The sequence below is a fragment of the Nymphaea colorata genome, chromosome 4, assembly GCF_008831285.2.
Source record: "Nymphaea colorata isolate Beijing-Zhang1983 chromosome 4, ASM883128v2, whole genome shotgun sequence".
NCBI classification, from domain to species: domain Eukaryota; kingdom Viridiplantae; phylum Streptophyta; class Magnoliopsida; order Nymphaeales; family Nymphaeaceae; genus Nymphaea; species Nymphaea colorata.
The window spans coordinates 23,619,310-23,634,682 of record NC_045141.1 but is presented as its reverse complement, the minus strand read 5'-3'; the positions used below and the strand labels follow the sequence as shown (position 1 = coordinate 23,634,682).

At 37.2% G+C, this 15,373-nt stretch overlaps 2 protein-coding genes across 2 annotated transcripts; both read right to left on the bottom strand.

Annotated features, from left to right (window-relative positions):
• Window positions 1-4,441: 4,441 nt before the first annotated feature.
• On the bottom strand, window positions 4,442-4,879 carry LOC116253464 (pEARLI1-like lipid transfer protein 3). Its single transcript, XM_031628285.1, has one exon. The coding sequence runs from the start codon at window positions 4,818-4,820 to the stop codon at window positions 4,443-4,445; it is 378 nt and encodes a 125-aa protein (XP_031484145.1). The 5' UTR covers window positions 4,821-4,879; the 3' UTR covers window position 4,442.
• A 4,526-nt stretch (window positions 4,880-9,405) lies between these two features.
• LOC116252201 (pEARLI1-like lipid transfer protein 2) lies at window positions 9,406-10,210 on the bottom strand. Its single transcript, XM_031626321.2, has one exon. It carries the CDS (start codon window positions 10,095-10,097, stop codon window positions 9,696-9,698), a length of 402 nt encoding a protein of 133 aa, XP_031482181.1. The 5' UTR covers window positions 10,098-10,210; the 3' UTR covers window positions 9,406-9,695.
• Window positions 10,211-15,373: the final 5,163 nt, after the last annotated feature.

The window sequence follows — 15,373 nt, the reverse complement described above, 5'->3', positions numbered from 1 at the left end:
CACTAAAGGCACACAAGTTGGGGAAGGAAAAATCTTGTTCACGCTATGACCTGTGACCATGAGCGTAAACATGAGCCCAAATTTTATGACATAATCCACAGCTGTGTAGCAAAAGCGATGTATCACTCTAACGTGATCTTCATCTTCTTATTCTCGGCCGAAAGTTTTGCCCTGCAGGGTAAAAGGAGAAAAGAAGATGTCCTACAACGAGTAGAAAGAGAAACTCAAATTAACTCCCCTCCACTCTGAAAATGTGAAATTTGAACGAAAAATGTGATTGGTTGAGCCATTCTTTGAAAAAAAAAATTATTCATGTAAGCCAGTTAAGGATTACACGTTTTCATATCTTGCAACTTGACCTAACAGACATTTTCATCTTACTGCAAAAACATGCATCATTAGGGCAGGGTCCGAGCAAATGCAAGCTAAAAGAAAAATGTATGATGCATATATACATGTAAAACGGTGTGTGCAGAGCTGGGAATGTTAATTTGTGAAGGCTTTCAAGGTTTACCCTCCAACCCTTAGACGCATACATACTACACATCTAAGTAAGCTTTCAGAAAAAGCATTACTATTCATGGTCGTTGGACTAAGTGAGTGGAGCTGCTCAGGTGCCATTCTACTATCACTCAACCATTTGAACCACCTAATACATCCAAAGATAGGACTTACAGATTTCATATGCCTAAGCTTTCAATGTATTCATGGTTATATGTCCAACCCTTTCAACATGGTTTTGAACTTATATAAGAGTAACTTTTATAGGTATCAAGAAAATGCAATCACAGTTACTGCATCTTTGGTCATCTCTCACTTGTGATGCAGTAACTGTGATTGCATTTTCAGTTTATGGGGCATTCAAATCTTCAGTGCATTCCACATGCTTTGATTTTAGGCGACAACGTCAAATAGCTTCGCAGAGGACCATTATACGTGCCGTAGCTGCTGTGATTCAAGTGCAACTCGTGTGCTTTGTTGCAGAACTGCAAATAAAAAAGCGACTTTTCGATTTCACGGAGCGCCATGAACATGAGGTGCACAGATTAATTTGCTGCCATTTCTCATTACTCCCATCACATGGCAGCAACTCTATTGTATCGGCAAGCAATTGATTACATGCTCAAGGTAGAAGCAAGTTAAGGATTATACTTTGATATTTTACATCTTGAACCAGCAGAAATCTTATCTTAATCTTAAAACAAGCTGCACTTGAGCAACGTCATCCCCCGCAACAGTTGGTGCAAATTATGCTAAAGAAGAGAGCAAATGCAAGCTAATTAAAAAGAAAAAATAAATGATGCAGATCATATTATACATGTGAAATGGTGTGTGCAGGTGTGGGTGTTGGAGGGATTCATGAACAAAGATTTGCAAAGGTTAATCTCTGAAGGTTTTTAAGAGATCAACGACTCACCTGCCAACCCTCGCCGAGTTTATGTCTGGCATATGGCGAGCATCACCTGTTTCCAAGAACAGGATGTTCTTTGAACTGTGTGTTACGTTTCCCAAACGCCCTCTTAGAGGGCATTTGGTAAGAGGAATACTACGTTCTTTGGAATGCAGTATTCCGTCAATGTGGTCCGAATAAAAGGCGTATTTATGGATATTGCTTACAAATTTGTTACCAAATGCCCGCTTAGAGTAACTACTACACGTCTAAAGAAGCTTTCACAAAAGCGTTACTGTTCCATTATGGCCGCTGGACTACATGGGTCAGGCTGCCCTGGTGCCATTCAACTGTCATTCAAACACTTTGAACCACCTAATACATTCAAAGGCAGGACTTATAGAAGCAGTAACTCTGGGCGTTTAATTGCATACATGACCATGCATCAATCGACGACAAATATGTTAAAGAAAATGCGTGTGTGTGTGTGTGTATATACATTGTCTTATATATGTCATTACACTTCTGTAATGGTTTATAAATTAATATGTATACTTTTAGTTGAATTAGAAATTCACTTAATCACCGATTTTATAAATTTTATATGGGTTTAATATATTTAGTAATAGACAAATGAGAGCTTAAGGTACTCTTTACAGAGTTATATATTGTTGGAGCCTGTCAAAAGTATAAAAAATTATTATTGGAAAATTGTCATTAACCCATTAAAAATTGTTAATATTCGCTGTACATGCATGCATGCATGTTAATTAATTTTATTTTTATATTTCATTAAGCATTAAAACCACAAGGTTATTGCTTTTAGTTGCAAATTGTGAATAAAAAAAATATTTTGTATTGTTATTTTATGAAAATTCTTGGCAAGAATAAATCTCATAATATTTCCACATTTTTGAGGAAATTGGGAAGCATATTCTGACGTATATATCCTTCTTTATGGTGTGGCTTGTATGCGTGGATGCATTTCCCAAATAATGAATCTTCCCCAAACCGATCTCAACTCGAAAGGTCCAAAGCATGAAACTGTGATGTAGAAGAAGGCATCTGTTATGCGGATTTTAGTATTATGAAATGAGAAATATCCACTCTTAAGTTGCTTTTAAGAGGTGTTTGATGACATCCGATTTTAAATCCATGGAGACGTGGTAAAAGAAATGCACCCTATAGTTACACGTACTAAAGATCATATACTAGACTTAAGATCTTCATTTCACTTCTTGCATTAACAAAAAAGTTTGATATGAGATTGAAGAGAAGAGAGAGGTCTGATCTTAAATGCACAGTTTCAAAATTATGAGGATCATAAATTGTAGTGTATCTGATCATTTTGGGGTCATTTGGCAATTGGAAACATTAACAAACTGTACAATAAGCATGCCTTAATTGTTGGGGGCAAAATTCATAGGACACTATATCATAGTGTTGAGTTTATGGCTTCTTAATATTGTTGTTTTTCCATTGTACATTAGAAAAATAAAATATTTCTCCTTTTGTGTTCTTTTTCCATTGTCCATTTTTGAACTTTTCTATTTTTCTACTGAATAATAAGCGATATTGTTTTTGCGCCATTATAAAATTTATAGAGATTTTTTATTTCAAGGTGTTTCCTGATCATGCCATTCCTATACGCCGAAAGAAAAAAAGACATTTTGGTAATTATTTAAAAATAAATGTTCTTTTTTATCTTTTCACTTTTTTTCTATTTCCTTTTATGCACCATACCAGTATGGTGTATATAACTAACCTCACATGCTCTCATAGTGACAAAAATGATCAAAAGATTACTTTTAGGAGATTGATGAACCAACAACTCTTACCTTGTTGGGTTACACCAAACAAAGTTTGTGAGCCCCAAGTCTGCGCATGCCAAAACCAAAGGGGCGGGTGCTATAGGGATGTTGACGGATTGGATTCAGATCAGATATATCCTTAATCATATCCATTTTTTTGGATATTCACATATTTAGATTCGAATGCGAATAAAGAAAAGTCATATCCAAATCCAAAATCTGATTTTACAATCCTAATTTGATTTTTATATTTATATCGGAATCCGAATTTTGAATCGGATTTTGCCAACTTTCAAAATTTAATAGCATTAGATATAGGATATTTGTTTAAAAATGAATCTGAATCCGATCAGATGTCATTTTTTAAATCTGAATCTGATCTTATTTCTTAATCAGATATTAATTTTTTTTTCATATCCGATTTTTTCAGATCAATTCGGTAAAATATTTGATTCAAGTTGGATATATTGACATCCCTAGCAGACCATGATTGGGCCCAGATGTCTGTGCATCATGAGCGACCATATCTCGGTGGTTTCCCCAGTTAAAAAAAATTGTATGTGGTTGTCACCAAGATGACATTTATACAAACAAACTTTAGGTTAAATCATGATTATTTCTTATTTTACATATTTTTATATACATGAAAATTATTTTTTCAATGACTTAATCATAAAAGGTATAGTCCATAGATCAAAATTCGGAAACCGAAACTCACCATGGTTGTTTCTAACAAATTCATCGACATTGTTCAGGCCTCAAAAACTGAAACTTCAACCGATCAACATCAACGAAATACGACCATGTAGAGAATGGTTGTACAAGGTTCAAGATGCAGGGTTGATTTCACCATGCATGAAAACTAGCAAGACGAGTTGAAGATGTTCACAAAATGAACAAGATTATAATATAAAACAGTAAATGCAGAATTATTTAACGGTCAGTTGCGGAATCAAACAAATCTAACAGGCGATGGTCATGTGAATAGGCACTCTGTTGTATCGTGTAACGTTACAATATATATATATATATATATACTCCAAAACACTTATATTTTGGAATGCATGATGAATTCCAACATCAATAGATTGATCAACGAATTTTGAGAGTTATACAAACCCACAAATAGCAGAATAAGTCACCAAAAAGAAAACAAAAGAAAAAAACACCCATGCAGTAAACTGGCAACAGCCTAAAGTCATGAGCAAGCACTTATTTTGGATCAAACAACCCTGTCGAATCTAGTAGCACTTGTAGTCCTTGGGGATTTTGCAGCCGCAAGCGTTGGCGAGCAAGGTCAGTTTGACGTCGAGGTCGACCTTGATGCCCAAGGCGTCTGCCTTGACTGCGGTGCAGAGGCAAGCAGCCGCCTCGAGATCGGCCAAGCCCTTGACCAGAGGGCAGCACTTAGACCCACTGGGAGGCTGGCCGAGCACCAGGTGCAGCAGCCCATGGAGCAGGTCGACGCACACGCCAAGCTTCAGGGCATCAACTGGGCAGTACCCAGACGATGGCTTGTGGGGGACTGGGGTCTTTGGTGGCTGACAGGAAGAGCAGGCAGTGGCACACTGGATGAGCAACATTGCCACCAAGAAGCAAGGGATCGCCTTAGATGCCATGTCTAGATTGCAAAGGTGGGGAGGTAAAGAGAGAGCCTGAGCTGTGAGAGACCAGCGTTAGATACTTACTCGCTCTTGTGGTTTGGTGAGTCTGGGCGCTTGCTGCATCGGCCTTTATATAGGCACGGCAGTGCTCAACTTTACAGTATAGAATAACTGCGTCGCCATGTGATATCGAGGTTTCGACCATCGCTGGCATCTTTAATTAGTGGGGAACCAACCATGCTCTTTTGGAAGTATGTTCGTTGCCCTGTCATATTATTACTTTTCTTTTATCAACTTGTCTATATGCATACATATACATATTTATGATAGTCATATAGCCTGCAATTCGATCTCTCCAAATGTAAATCTGACATCCTCAGCATGTTTATATATGTAATTCCTTGTCCTGTAGATTTATCTGCTTATAAGTTTGGACTTTACCAACCAGGAAGCTAGCTCCATCGATTTTCATAGGTTGCTTATGAATTTGACAGTACTATATTGGTTACTAATTGGAACTAAACCTATGGAATGCGTGCACCCTTTGCAGGAGAATGTTCTTCTAATAGTCAAGAGCATGGTTTTACATCAATGAACTTAGTGGGTTGTACCCATCCATTTTTGTTTATTATCAAAGAAGAAAGGAAGTACCAACCTGGTTTTTTGGCTACTTGCAGATTATTTGTTATAAGCGGAGTAAGTAAGCACATAATTTGTGGTGCTCAGCCAGCCATTCTGACAATAATGAGTGTTGTACTTATGTAGTTCCTTACGGTCTTCCACTATATATTGCACATGCATGCACTTAGCTCCACAATAATTTCTTTGGTTTTTTTCTGTTCTTTATTTTTGTCTGTGGAAAGGAAATCTGGCGTAGTTCTATAATGGTATAACGCGATAGAAAGTCAAGGATCTCAAATTCATGGACCTGATATTGTGCCATAATTTTGCCTGTCATGACAAGAAATCCCCACCAGTGCCACCACCATCCATAGCTTGACAAACTAAGGATCCAAATTTTGTTAAGATTGTATCTTACTATTTCACATTGTCTAAAGATCCGGATCTAAACTCAGAGAGGGGGAAGGTTTGACCATGACAAAATCTCAAGATTACCTTGAAATTAATCAGAACGGATCCGCGGGAGATATAAACAAATGCATCATAACATTTTTCTTCTTTATTCGAAAATATTTTGCAACTATATTGGCACCCCATGAAACTTAACCATAGTCCAATACCAAGCCAAGGTTAAGCCTTAACTAGGATTAAGGCAGAGCCCCAGCTTTGCCTATAGATTTTTGGATCTCCTTATATCATAAAAGCAACTAATCTTTTTTACCTTCATTAAAATCGAACTTGAAATGAAAGAGTGATGTAAATCCAAAGGAAATACACCCACCTGGCTACAGGTCTGAAGTACCTAATAACTTTTTAAGTTGAAGAAGGTCAAAAGTTCAATAATACTCCAGTTGTCCCTGTATTGCCAATGATCTGCATCTCTGCCTCACCCCAGCTTTCCTTTGGTCAGGTGAAAAGCTCAAAAACGGGTCAAGGAGAGACGGATTCAATGTGTGACAACTGACAGATCTTCTAGAGTCTAGCTTTCAACAACCACCATTTATTCAGGAATGTAATATTTCATTCTTCTTGGTTTGTGGTGTTCAATTAATATCCGAAACAAATAGTCGGCTTTGTGGGAACAAGGGCTTCAATACTTGTACCTTATACCGTATAGGGCCAAACAAAGCTTCTCATGTTCAGACCGGTGAGTCTACTGCCGACATCTCTGTTGTTGGATGCGGTCTGTCGATGCTCTTCATATCTTGGTTGAATGAATATGACAAATGTAAGCCTGTAGATATCCCTAAGCAATTCATGATAAGTAAGACATTGCCCATGTGCATCATCTTCATCCTTGCAAGTTCACCAAACTTCCTGTATCTGATTGTGATGTGCATCATCTCTCTGTACCCCACAATTTGTCCGCGAGTGATATAGGCCCAAAATATCATCTAGAACTGTCAAAAGTAAATTGAGGGTACAATTAAAGGCGATGTAAAAACCTGTAAATAATTTCAAGGATTTTATAATGCTTGTGATTCTGTGAAGGATCTATTGCTATCCATCCTATGATGATGGCGCAGATCTCAAATCCTTCACAACCAGTCGTCCTCTTGAGAAAAAGAATGTCTATGGAGGCATTTTTTGCTGTTGTAGCCCAAGAAAGAGACTGCGTTTTTTTTTTTCCCACCTTGTGTCCGTAAATCCATTGATGCACCAACAAGAAAGCATGAGCGCAGGCATAATGTGTGCGGTAAAGTATTGGCTGTTTGAGAAAATCTAGCAACACGATATTAAGAGGGAAAAAGTCCTTAAGTTTTTAAAGGTAAAATATTGCTTATTACCCTTTGGGAAAGAGGATTCAAATGGCTTTAAAGATCCAAGATAGATCTGTACTTCAGTTTCATAGGTTATAGAGTTTGACAAATAGCTTCTTGATCAGCGTAAAGGCTATCTTCATTTGGCCTCTTTTTTGATAGCTCCTATAGAAATTCAAGTTGGAGTAGGGAAAAGACTTGTGATGGAAGAAGTTGAGATTGCGACAATTTTTGTCGACAACATCCTTTGTTTAATTGGGATGATCACGCTTACTGCCAAGCTTCGGACCAAGATAGTGCTTGTAACGTGGCTATTCATTGATTGCCAAAGAGATGCCAACTCCAATTCTGTCATTCATTTGGCGTCCACCAAACCTAACACATTAACAAACTCACAAAATTTTTTAACATAATTGCATATATATATATATATATATATATATATCTATATAAAAGACAGAATTGGTGTCACTATTTTAATAGCAAATCAATTAAGCAATTTGCTAAGAAAGTATATACAAAGTACACTCTTCGACGCAATCTCAATGTCATTGAAAGTTTCATCAGATTTAGACAATTCTGCATGGTCTCAACGTCACTGACTGTGAATATTTTACTTTGCCTCTGAAAACTAGCTACCCATCCAATTACTGTGTCTTGTGAGCATCCTGAAATTGCACGGACATCATACTTTTGAAGCGCCACCTTCATCTCTCTACACAAGGTCGAAGCCTAGTGTACTTGTAAGTCAGGAATTGGACTTCACGAGATCTTATTAACTAGATGAAGGTTTTTCTCTGGATCCAGGATGCGATGTGTTCTTCCCAATCAGGAGATGCCTCTGAATACGTGAAGCATACATCGGTATCAGTAGTTGGCTTATCCCTGTATAGTTTTTGCTATTTATGACCACCCTTTTGGAACCATTCTGATATCGGAGAATTTTTTCAGCCAATGTCCCAATCCAACTTCTCGATGAAACTTTATTTTCTTGTTTTCTTTCATCATTTTCCAGAAGCCTATTTTTCAAAATGCATTTTAATGCCAGACAGCCCAACACTTTGTCTTCATCATAAAGCTACCACCATCTCGCTGCTGGCAAGGGACAAAGAAAATCTAGTGAACGGAAATTATGTTCTTCTTGAGAACCACCACCAAATTAGCTGGTCGGTTGATCCATTTAGCTTATGGCTTCGATTGGTACCGTAAATTAATGTGTAAATGGGCCCGGTTTGTTAACTGGCGTTGTGGTATTTTTTGGATCTACTAGACTCGATCATGAGCTTACGGCTTCGACATCCCTGATTCAATCTGTTATTAACCATATTCATAATCTTCAACATATGGAACAAGAGATCTAAGATATTATTGATGATCCATTTAAAATTTGCCATCTCCACTAGAGAAACCATGCTGCCATGGACCCAGAAGCCCCCGATTCCCCATGGTGATCATGAAGAGAACCGATTCATACGATTTTGTTTAACCAATTCAGACTGATTTTTGATCAAACTGTTCTCATACAAAAATTAAGTAAAAAGTTCCTTGCAAAGAAAAAAGAGATCAGGAGCAAAGGAGAAAAAAGTTTCATGTCACAGATCAATTTCTCTTTAGAAAGAAGAAAAGAATTGCATAATTTACAGCGCCTTTCACATGTGGACAGTCTCTCCAGACTTGGTTTCACATGAAAAGATGAAATGGACCAGACCGGTCAGTCCATATCATGTCTTCTTCCCTCTACTCACTATTATTGCTTTAGCAAAAGCTGAAAACGTGGGGCCTTCTTTTCGAAATTATTGCTGAAGGTTGCGCCCTAAAAGGTTCTCCTTTGAAAGATGAGGAATTTATAAATATTATTGATTATACCAGGTGCTTTACTTTCGCGTATGTAGAGCAAAGAAGGGTCGTAGACTAACCTGCACAATAATCACCATGAGATCCTGCACTTCTCCATTTATTCCTGTCTCTGCAGTTACCTAACTATTATATATATATATATATATATATATATAATAGTAGTTATGAAAGTATTAGTGATGATTTATAATATAATAATAATTGTTTATGATACTTTTAACAACGGTTCGTGATGCTTTAAACAGTAGATTTTTAAGTTTTAACCATTCAACAAGTGGATTTGAATCCCCGTGCACACACAACAATAGACATTTTGTAACTACAAATCGTTCTCTCAAATACTGGACACAAACACACGTATATATGGAAACAATCAACATTTTGCAACTGCAAATCGTTCTTTCAGAATATTAAACCCATACAAATGACAAACTTTCTTTCGTACAAAGAAAAGAAAAGAAAAAAAGAAACAAAGACCACTTACAATCATAACCTTAAAACAGAACAACGTGCATAATAAACCACATAGCTACTTATTTTGAGTCACCGACCACAAGGGCATGAGTCTTCAGCCACTTTTAATAACTAGAGAGAAAGCATGCATCAAGCTGCAAATGATCTAAGGGAAGAGGAGCTAGCGGGACGTAATTCTCTAAGCACACTTGTAGCCCTTGGGGATCTTGCAGCCACAGGTGTTGGCGAGCAGGGTGAGCTTGACGTCGAGGTCGACCTTGATGCCCAAGACATCAGCCTTGACGACGGTGCAGAGACAAGCAGCAGCGTCGAGATCGACCAAGCCCTTGACCAGAGGGCAGCAGTTAGAGCCGCTGGGAGGGTGGCCGATCACCAGGTGGAGAAGGCCATGGAGCAGGTCGGCACAGACGCCCAGCTTCAAGGCGTCGACGGGGCAGTGGCCGGAGCTGGATGGTGGACTGTGATAAGGTTTAGGGGCGGGTGGCTTGGGCGTGGACGGAGTGCTGCAGGAAGGACAAGCAACGGCGCACTGGATGAGGACCATCGCCACCAACAGGGAAGGGATCACCTTGGTTGCCATTACTGATATCTCCTCTCCAAGCAGAGCACCACTCCCACAGAGACAAGAGAAAGAGAAGATGGGATGTTTTTGCTTGCCCTTGAGAGGTGGTGAGTAGAGGTGAGCCGTAGTGGGGTGTTTATATAGGGATGGGGATTGAGCATTTGGTGCGATTTTGGCGCAGAGAATGGCTGTGAGGCCATGTGATGTTGAACTTCCAACCACAGCTGTCTAATGTCACTCTCTGGAAGAACAGCCATACTCTTTTGGATTTATGTTGGAATGTCACGTAAACATCTTTTATAAATCCACCTCTCTCTCTCTCTCTCTCTCTCTCTCTCTCTCTCTCTCTATATATATATATATATATATATATATATATATATATATATATATATATATATATATATATATATGGTGACCCTAGTAGAACCACTCAACTTTCTAAAAGTCATTCAAGGTCATTGAAGGAGGACATTTTGATTTATTGTTTATATATATATAATAAATCAATCTGTCCTCATATATATATAAAATAAATCAACCTTCGTGAATGACTTTTAGAAAGTTGAGTGATTCTACATAGCTAGGGTCACTGTTCACCCTTTATACATATATAAAGATGGAGTGAAGTGATGAGTATATATAAAGGGTGAATAGTGGCTCTTTGTTTTTTCTCTAAACTGTCTATCACTATAGATTGAACAGTGAGATGCGTGATTCTAGATAGTTAGAAAAGTATTCTCTGAACAATTGATAATGTGAACATAGAAACCTTACACATACAAATCTAATGTGACTTGAGTACACTATATTTTTAGTTTTTTGGCATCTTTTGGTCAATTCGACTTTTTGGATGGTTTTTTAATTTCATCAATGAAGTCGGTATTCAAAACTTTGAATCTGACAAAAAAAAAATCATATTACATACTTGACAGCCTAAATTTAACATTTGACTTCTTAATGTTCTATAGATCTGAAACAACTTTAAACTGTGGATTTCAAATCCTCATAGGATCCAATTATTACATCGGATGTCAATGCTTTTGCAAACTTATATATCCAGACCTTCCGAGTTCATCTCAAATTTTGAAAGATCAAGGTTAACTGTACGCACACTTCTGTAAAGCACTTGTTTAGCTATACATTCGAAAATTTTGTACTGAGGTGAAGGCAATTAAATTTTTAATTCTCTCGACATCTTTGTGTGCATGTTTCTTGAAAACATAATAAGGCACGCATATATATGTCGCACACGTATTACCAAAACACATAACTTTTGAATGAATAAACAAAACATGCTAATTTTTTGAATAAGTTTATGTTAGTTCGCTAATCAACACGACCAATGTTAGTTAAATAAACTTTTCTGAATTTGGTGTTTTATTCTTCCTTTTTAGTTATGTTACTCGTTACGAGGAAGCTGGGACGTAGAATTTTCACAATTTTCAAATTGTTCGTGAGCTGGTGACTGCCTTTCGGTGTGTCCTTTCACAACATTCTCAAAAGGAGTTACTTTTATATGTAAATAGGTCTTAGTTTCCACGGCATAAACTTTTCCTTTGTCGTTTCACTACGTAGGGGTTAATTTTATATTTACGTGGAGCAGAATTTCCACGGAAGAAACATTTTCTCGTCTGTTCACTGATTTTCCCACTGCTTTCACTTGGTCAGCGTTTGTCATGAATGCGACGCCCACTTGCTTTTCCCTTTCTTTTGAGCGAATGAACCATCAACGTAGGGCGGAAGGCCACTAATTCTGCCGCTGATGTCAATTTATGCCTAAATTGGACTGTGCGCCAGCGGCCAGTTAGTGTACCGCTAACATGTACAAACAAGTTCCTTCGGGGGCGAAACTAAGAATTTTTTTTATGAGATATACTGAATTTGAAATTTTGATTGGAGCTGAAATATAATTTGTTTAAGTTTTTATATAAGATAAGTAATTTTTTTTTTAAATTTACATGTAAATAATAAAAAACAGATTATGGGGACCGGGCTAGGGCCCTTGCCGACCTCCCCTTGGCTCTACCCTTACTAATAAGTCAACAATTTGTAGCATTTATGACATAAATTTGAAATCCAGTTGTTAGAGATCGTATAAAGTTGCTGAATGTTATTTTTATTTTTTTTTAATTATTTAAAGTTGTCCCCCAAGAGAAGCACGGGCATTGCAGTTAACACCATTGGAAACTAAAGTCCTACCTGATAAGCAGCTGTCATGAGCTCAAAGTTTTTCAATTTTATCAAATGTTTTTTGATGAATCATTTGGTATCAAAAGTCATGATGTGTCTTGAATCTGTCACAAAAATTGAATTAGATTCATGAAACATTAGTTCTGGTGTTATATGGGGCATATTAATATGCCACTTACAAAATGTCTTTGCTGCCAAACGACCTCAAATAAGTCTTATGAGTTCAAACTTTACTGTGGCAGTATACAAATAAATGTAGTACTTGGTTGATCACCAGTTGAACCCCAGGGGTGTGGTACACTGGTTGAACTCATGGCTAGTATGCAGATATTGCGAGAAATCTAGGTGGCATCGGCCTTTTGTGAAGCCAATTCCTTCTTAAACCCTAGAGGCGGAGAAATGGTTTTGAGGGTTTTACACCTTGCGACTAAATTTCTTATCTCTAGGTGGTTTCCTTCATGGAAAACAAAAAGAACAACCTAAAAGCCAATGGCATGGTATTATGAAATTCAAAGCATAATGAAGAGGTTTATAAAATTATGGAAAAAAAATTAGCGCCGCATGCTCCGCAAATATTAATCTTCCAATAAAAAATCAAAAGAAAAAGGAGGAAAAATAAATAAAATATGATTAGGCGTATGAGCATGCTTAAAACTAAAATAATGCCGTGGTAACATGGGAAAAGATTGATTCCCAAGTGGCTGCCCAACCGCATTCCCATCCTTGTTCGGTTTCCACCGCTCATGACAGGTTAAGAAATTCACTAAATTTCATCTATGATTCTATTTCTGCAATATATTTTTTAAGATATTAGACAGGCAACTTTCATGATGTCATGACTCATATATACAACCCTTGCATATACTGGTAGATTAATCATGTGATAAAATGAGAGGAACAGAGATGATGAAGGGAGTAAACAAGATGTATATTCATTGTACACTGTGAATGATTTAAAGGTATTTATAGATTCAATGGATAAGAACCAGCAACGTTGCCAAATCTATGATTCCTCTCAATCCGAAACGTCCACCATTTCATTCCTAAATTGTTGCGATCTCCAACGTCCACCATCTCATCCTCTTGATTTGGTGTGATCTTCAACCGTTCCATATAATAACGTTCAACATCATGCACAACCGTTGATTCTCATGTCCTTGGCAGAAAGAAAAACGATTCACTCCAAAATTTTCTTCGACAAGAAAATCCGAACCCATTAACTGGAAGATGTGACGGCCGCCGGCGACGGCCAGTTCTACGACCACATATTTTACAACCGACTTTTTAAAGTTCAAAGTCGGTGGAGGCCGCGTAGAATCTTAATTTGTCAATGAGACGGAACATCTCCACTACAGATCCAAAATTGCGGTGTAAATATTGAGAAGCCGACCCAAGCAAGGTGGAGGAAGATAATTGTTAAGAGTTCACTCTTCTTTGAAATGCTAATTTAATATTGATATTTAGGTGAACTTATGTCCAATTATGTGGATAAAGAAATGTTAACCTAATATTGATATTTAGGTGGACTTATGTCCAATTATGTGGATAAAGAAATGTTAATTTAATATTGATATTTAAGTGAACTTATATCCAATTATGTGGATAAAGAAATGTTAATTTAATATTGATATTTAAGTGAACTTGTGTCCAATTATGTAGAGTAGCCCTATAAAATGCAGGTCACTGTTCATGATCAATTGAAAATTTGTTAATCATGTATACCATGAAAAAGAATTTTAGCTTGGCCCCAAGACCCAAATATGGATTTGCACTTGGACGGCCTCCACGAAAACTGTGGTCGGCATCTAAGTTGGTTTGGTATGTGGAAAATTAATGATCTAAAACTGTTCATGTCCCCTTTGTCACATGAATCTGAGGATGCAGACACGACATGAATATGCATTTTTTTTTTGTGATTTTATAGAAAGTGTTACAGATGTACATGCCCTGCTGTTTGCTATTAAAATGTAAAGAAGAGATTTAATATTTTTTAATACATAAATAAGGAAAGATAATTAAATCCATATTCCTGATAAAACTAAACTTCTGTATAAATTTTTGTCTTAGACCGACTCTCGGTTAAAAAAAATTAATGCACCATGCATTGCTTAATGCAGTTGGCCCAACTTGTCAATCGTCTTTACATTATATAATTTCTGATAAAAAAAAAGGTGCAGGAAAATAACAGCACCCTTTATGTCCAAGTACTGAAAAAAGCTCCCTGCAATTTTGTTCAAATAATGTCAGGGAATTCGTCGAATCAAGGAAGATTGGAATTGTTTTTTATTGGATAAAAGAATGCTCCTTTTTTATAATTAAAAGATAAAAGGTGAAGAAAATTTAGAAATTTTGTAAATATTAAAAAATACATATCTTTAAACCCAACAAATTAGGGTTGCGCAGCCAAGGTCTCTTTCTCGTTTTTTCATGCACAATAAAATTATGTGGAATACTACGACTGCACACGAGCCGAATCGAGCATGGGCTTGGTGAGCTTCAGTCAAGCTCGACTCGGCTCAAAAAACTCAAGCTTGAGCTCGAGCTTCTTATAGTAAGCTCGAACTCAACTCGACTACACAAAATCGAGCTCGAACTCGACTCATTTAAAACTTGTTTAGGCATTAACTCATTTAGCTTTAAGCATTAACTCGATTAACTCATGTAAGCGTCAATTCATGTAACTCATTTAACTCGTGTAAGCATTTGACTCGTATGACTACTTATGAAACCAATTTTGATAATATTATATAGAATACTGATTTGCGAGTTGAGTCAAGTTCCTAAAACTCAAACCCGACTCGTTTATCGTTTTGAGTGTCTTTATAAGCTTATAATTGGCTCATTTATATAAATGAGCCGAACACGAGCCAAGTTTTTTCGAGTGAGTTCGAGTCAAACCGGAGTTGGCTCAGCTCATTGTGCAGCCTGTGTTGTAAAAAAAATCACCACATCTTTCTTTAGGTGCTTGTGTGTTGGATGAGCAGGGTTTGTTATTGTAGTGGAAGTTCCCACTCAGCCTCTTATCTTATCAGAATACAAGGTTTTCCTTCCACTGTGTTTCACCTTGCACTTATCCGACAGTATTTGCCCGACTGTGTTTC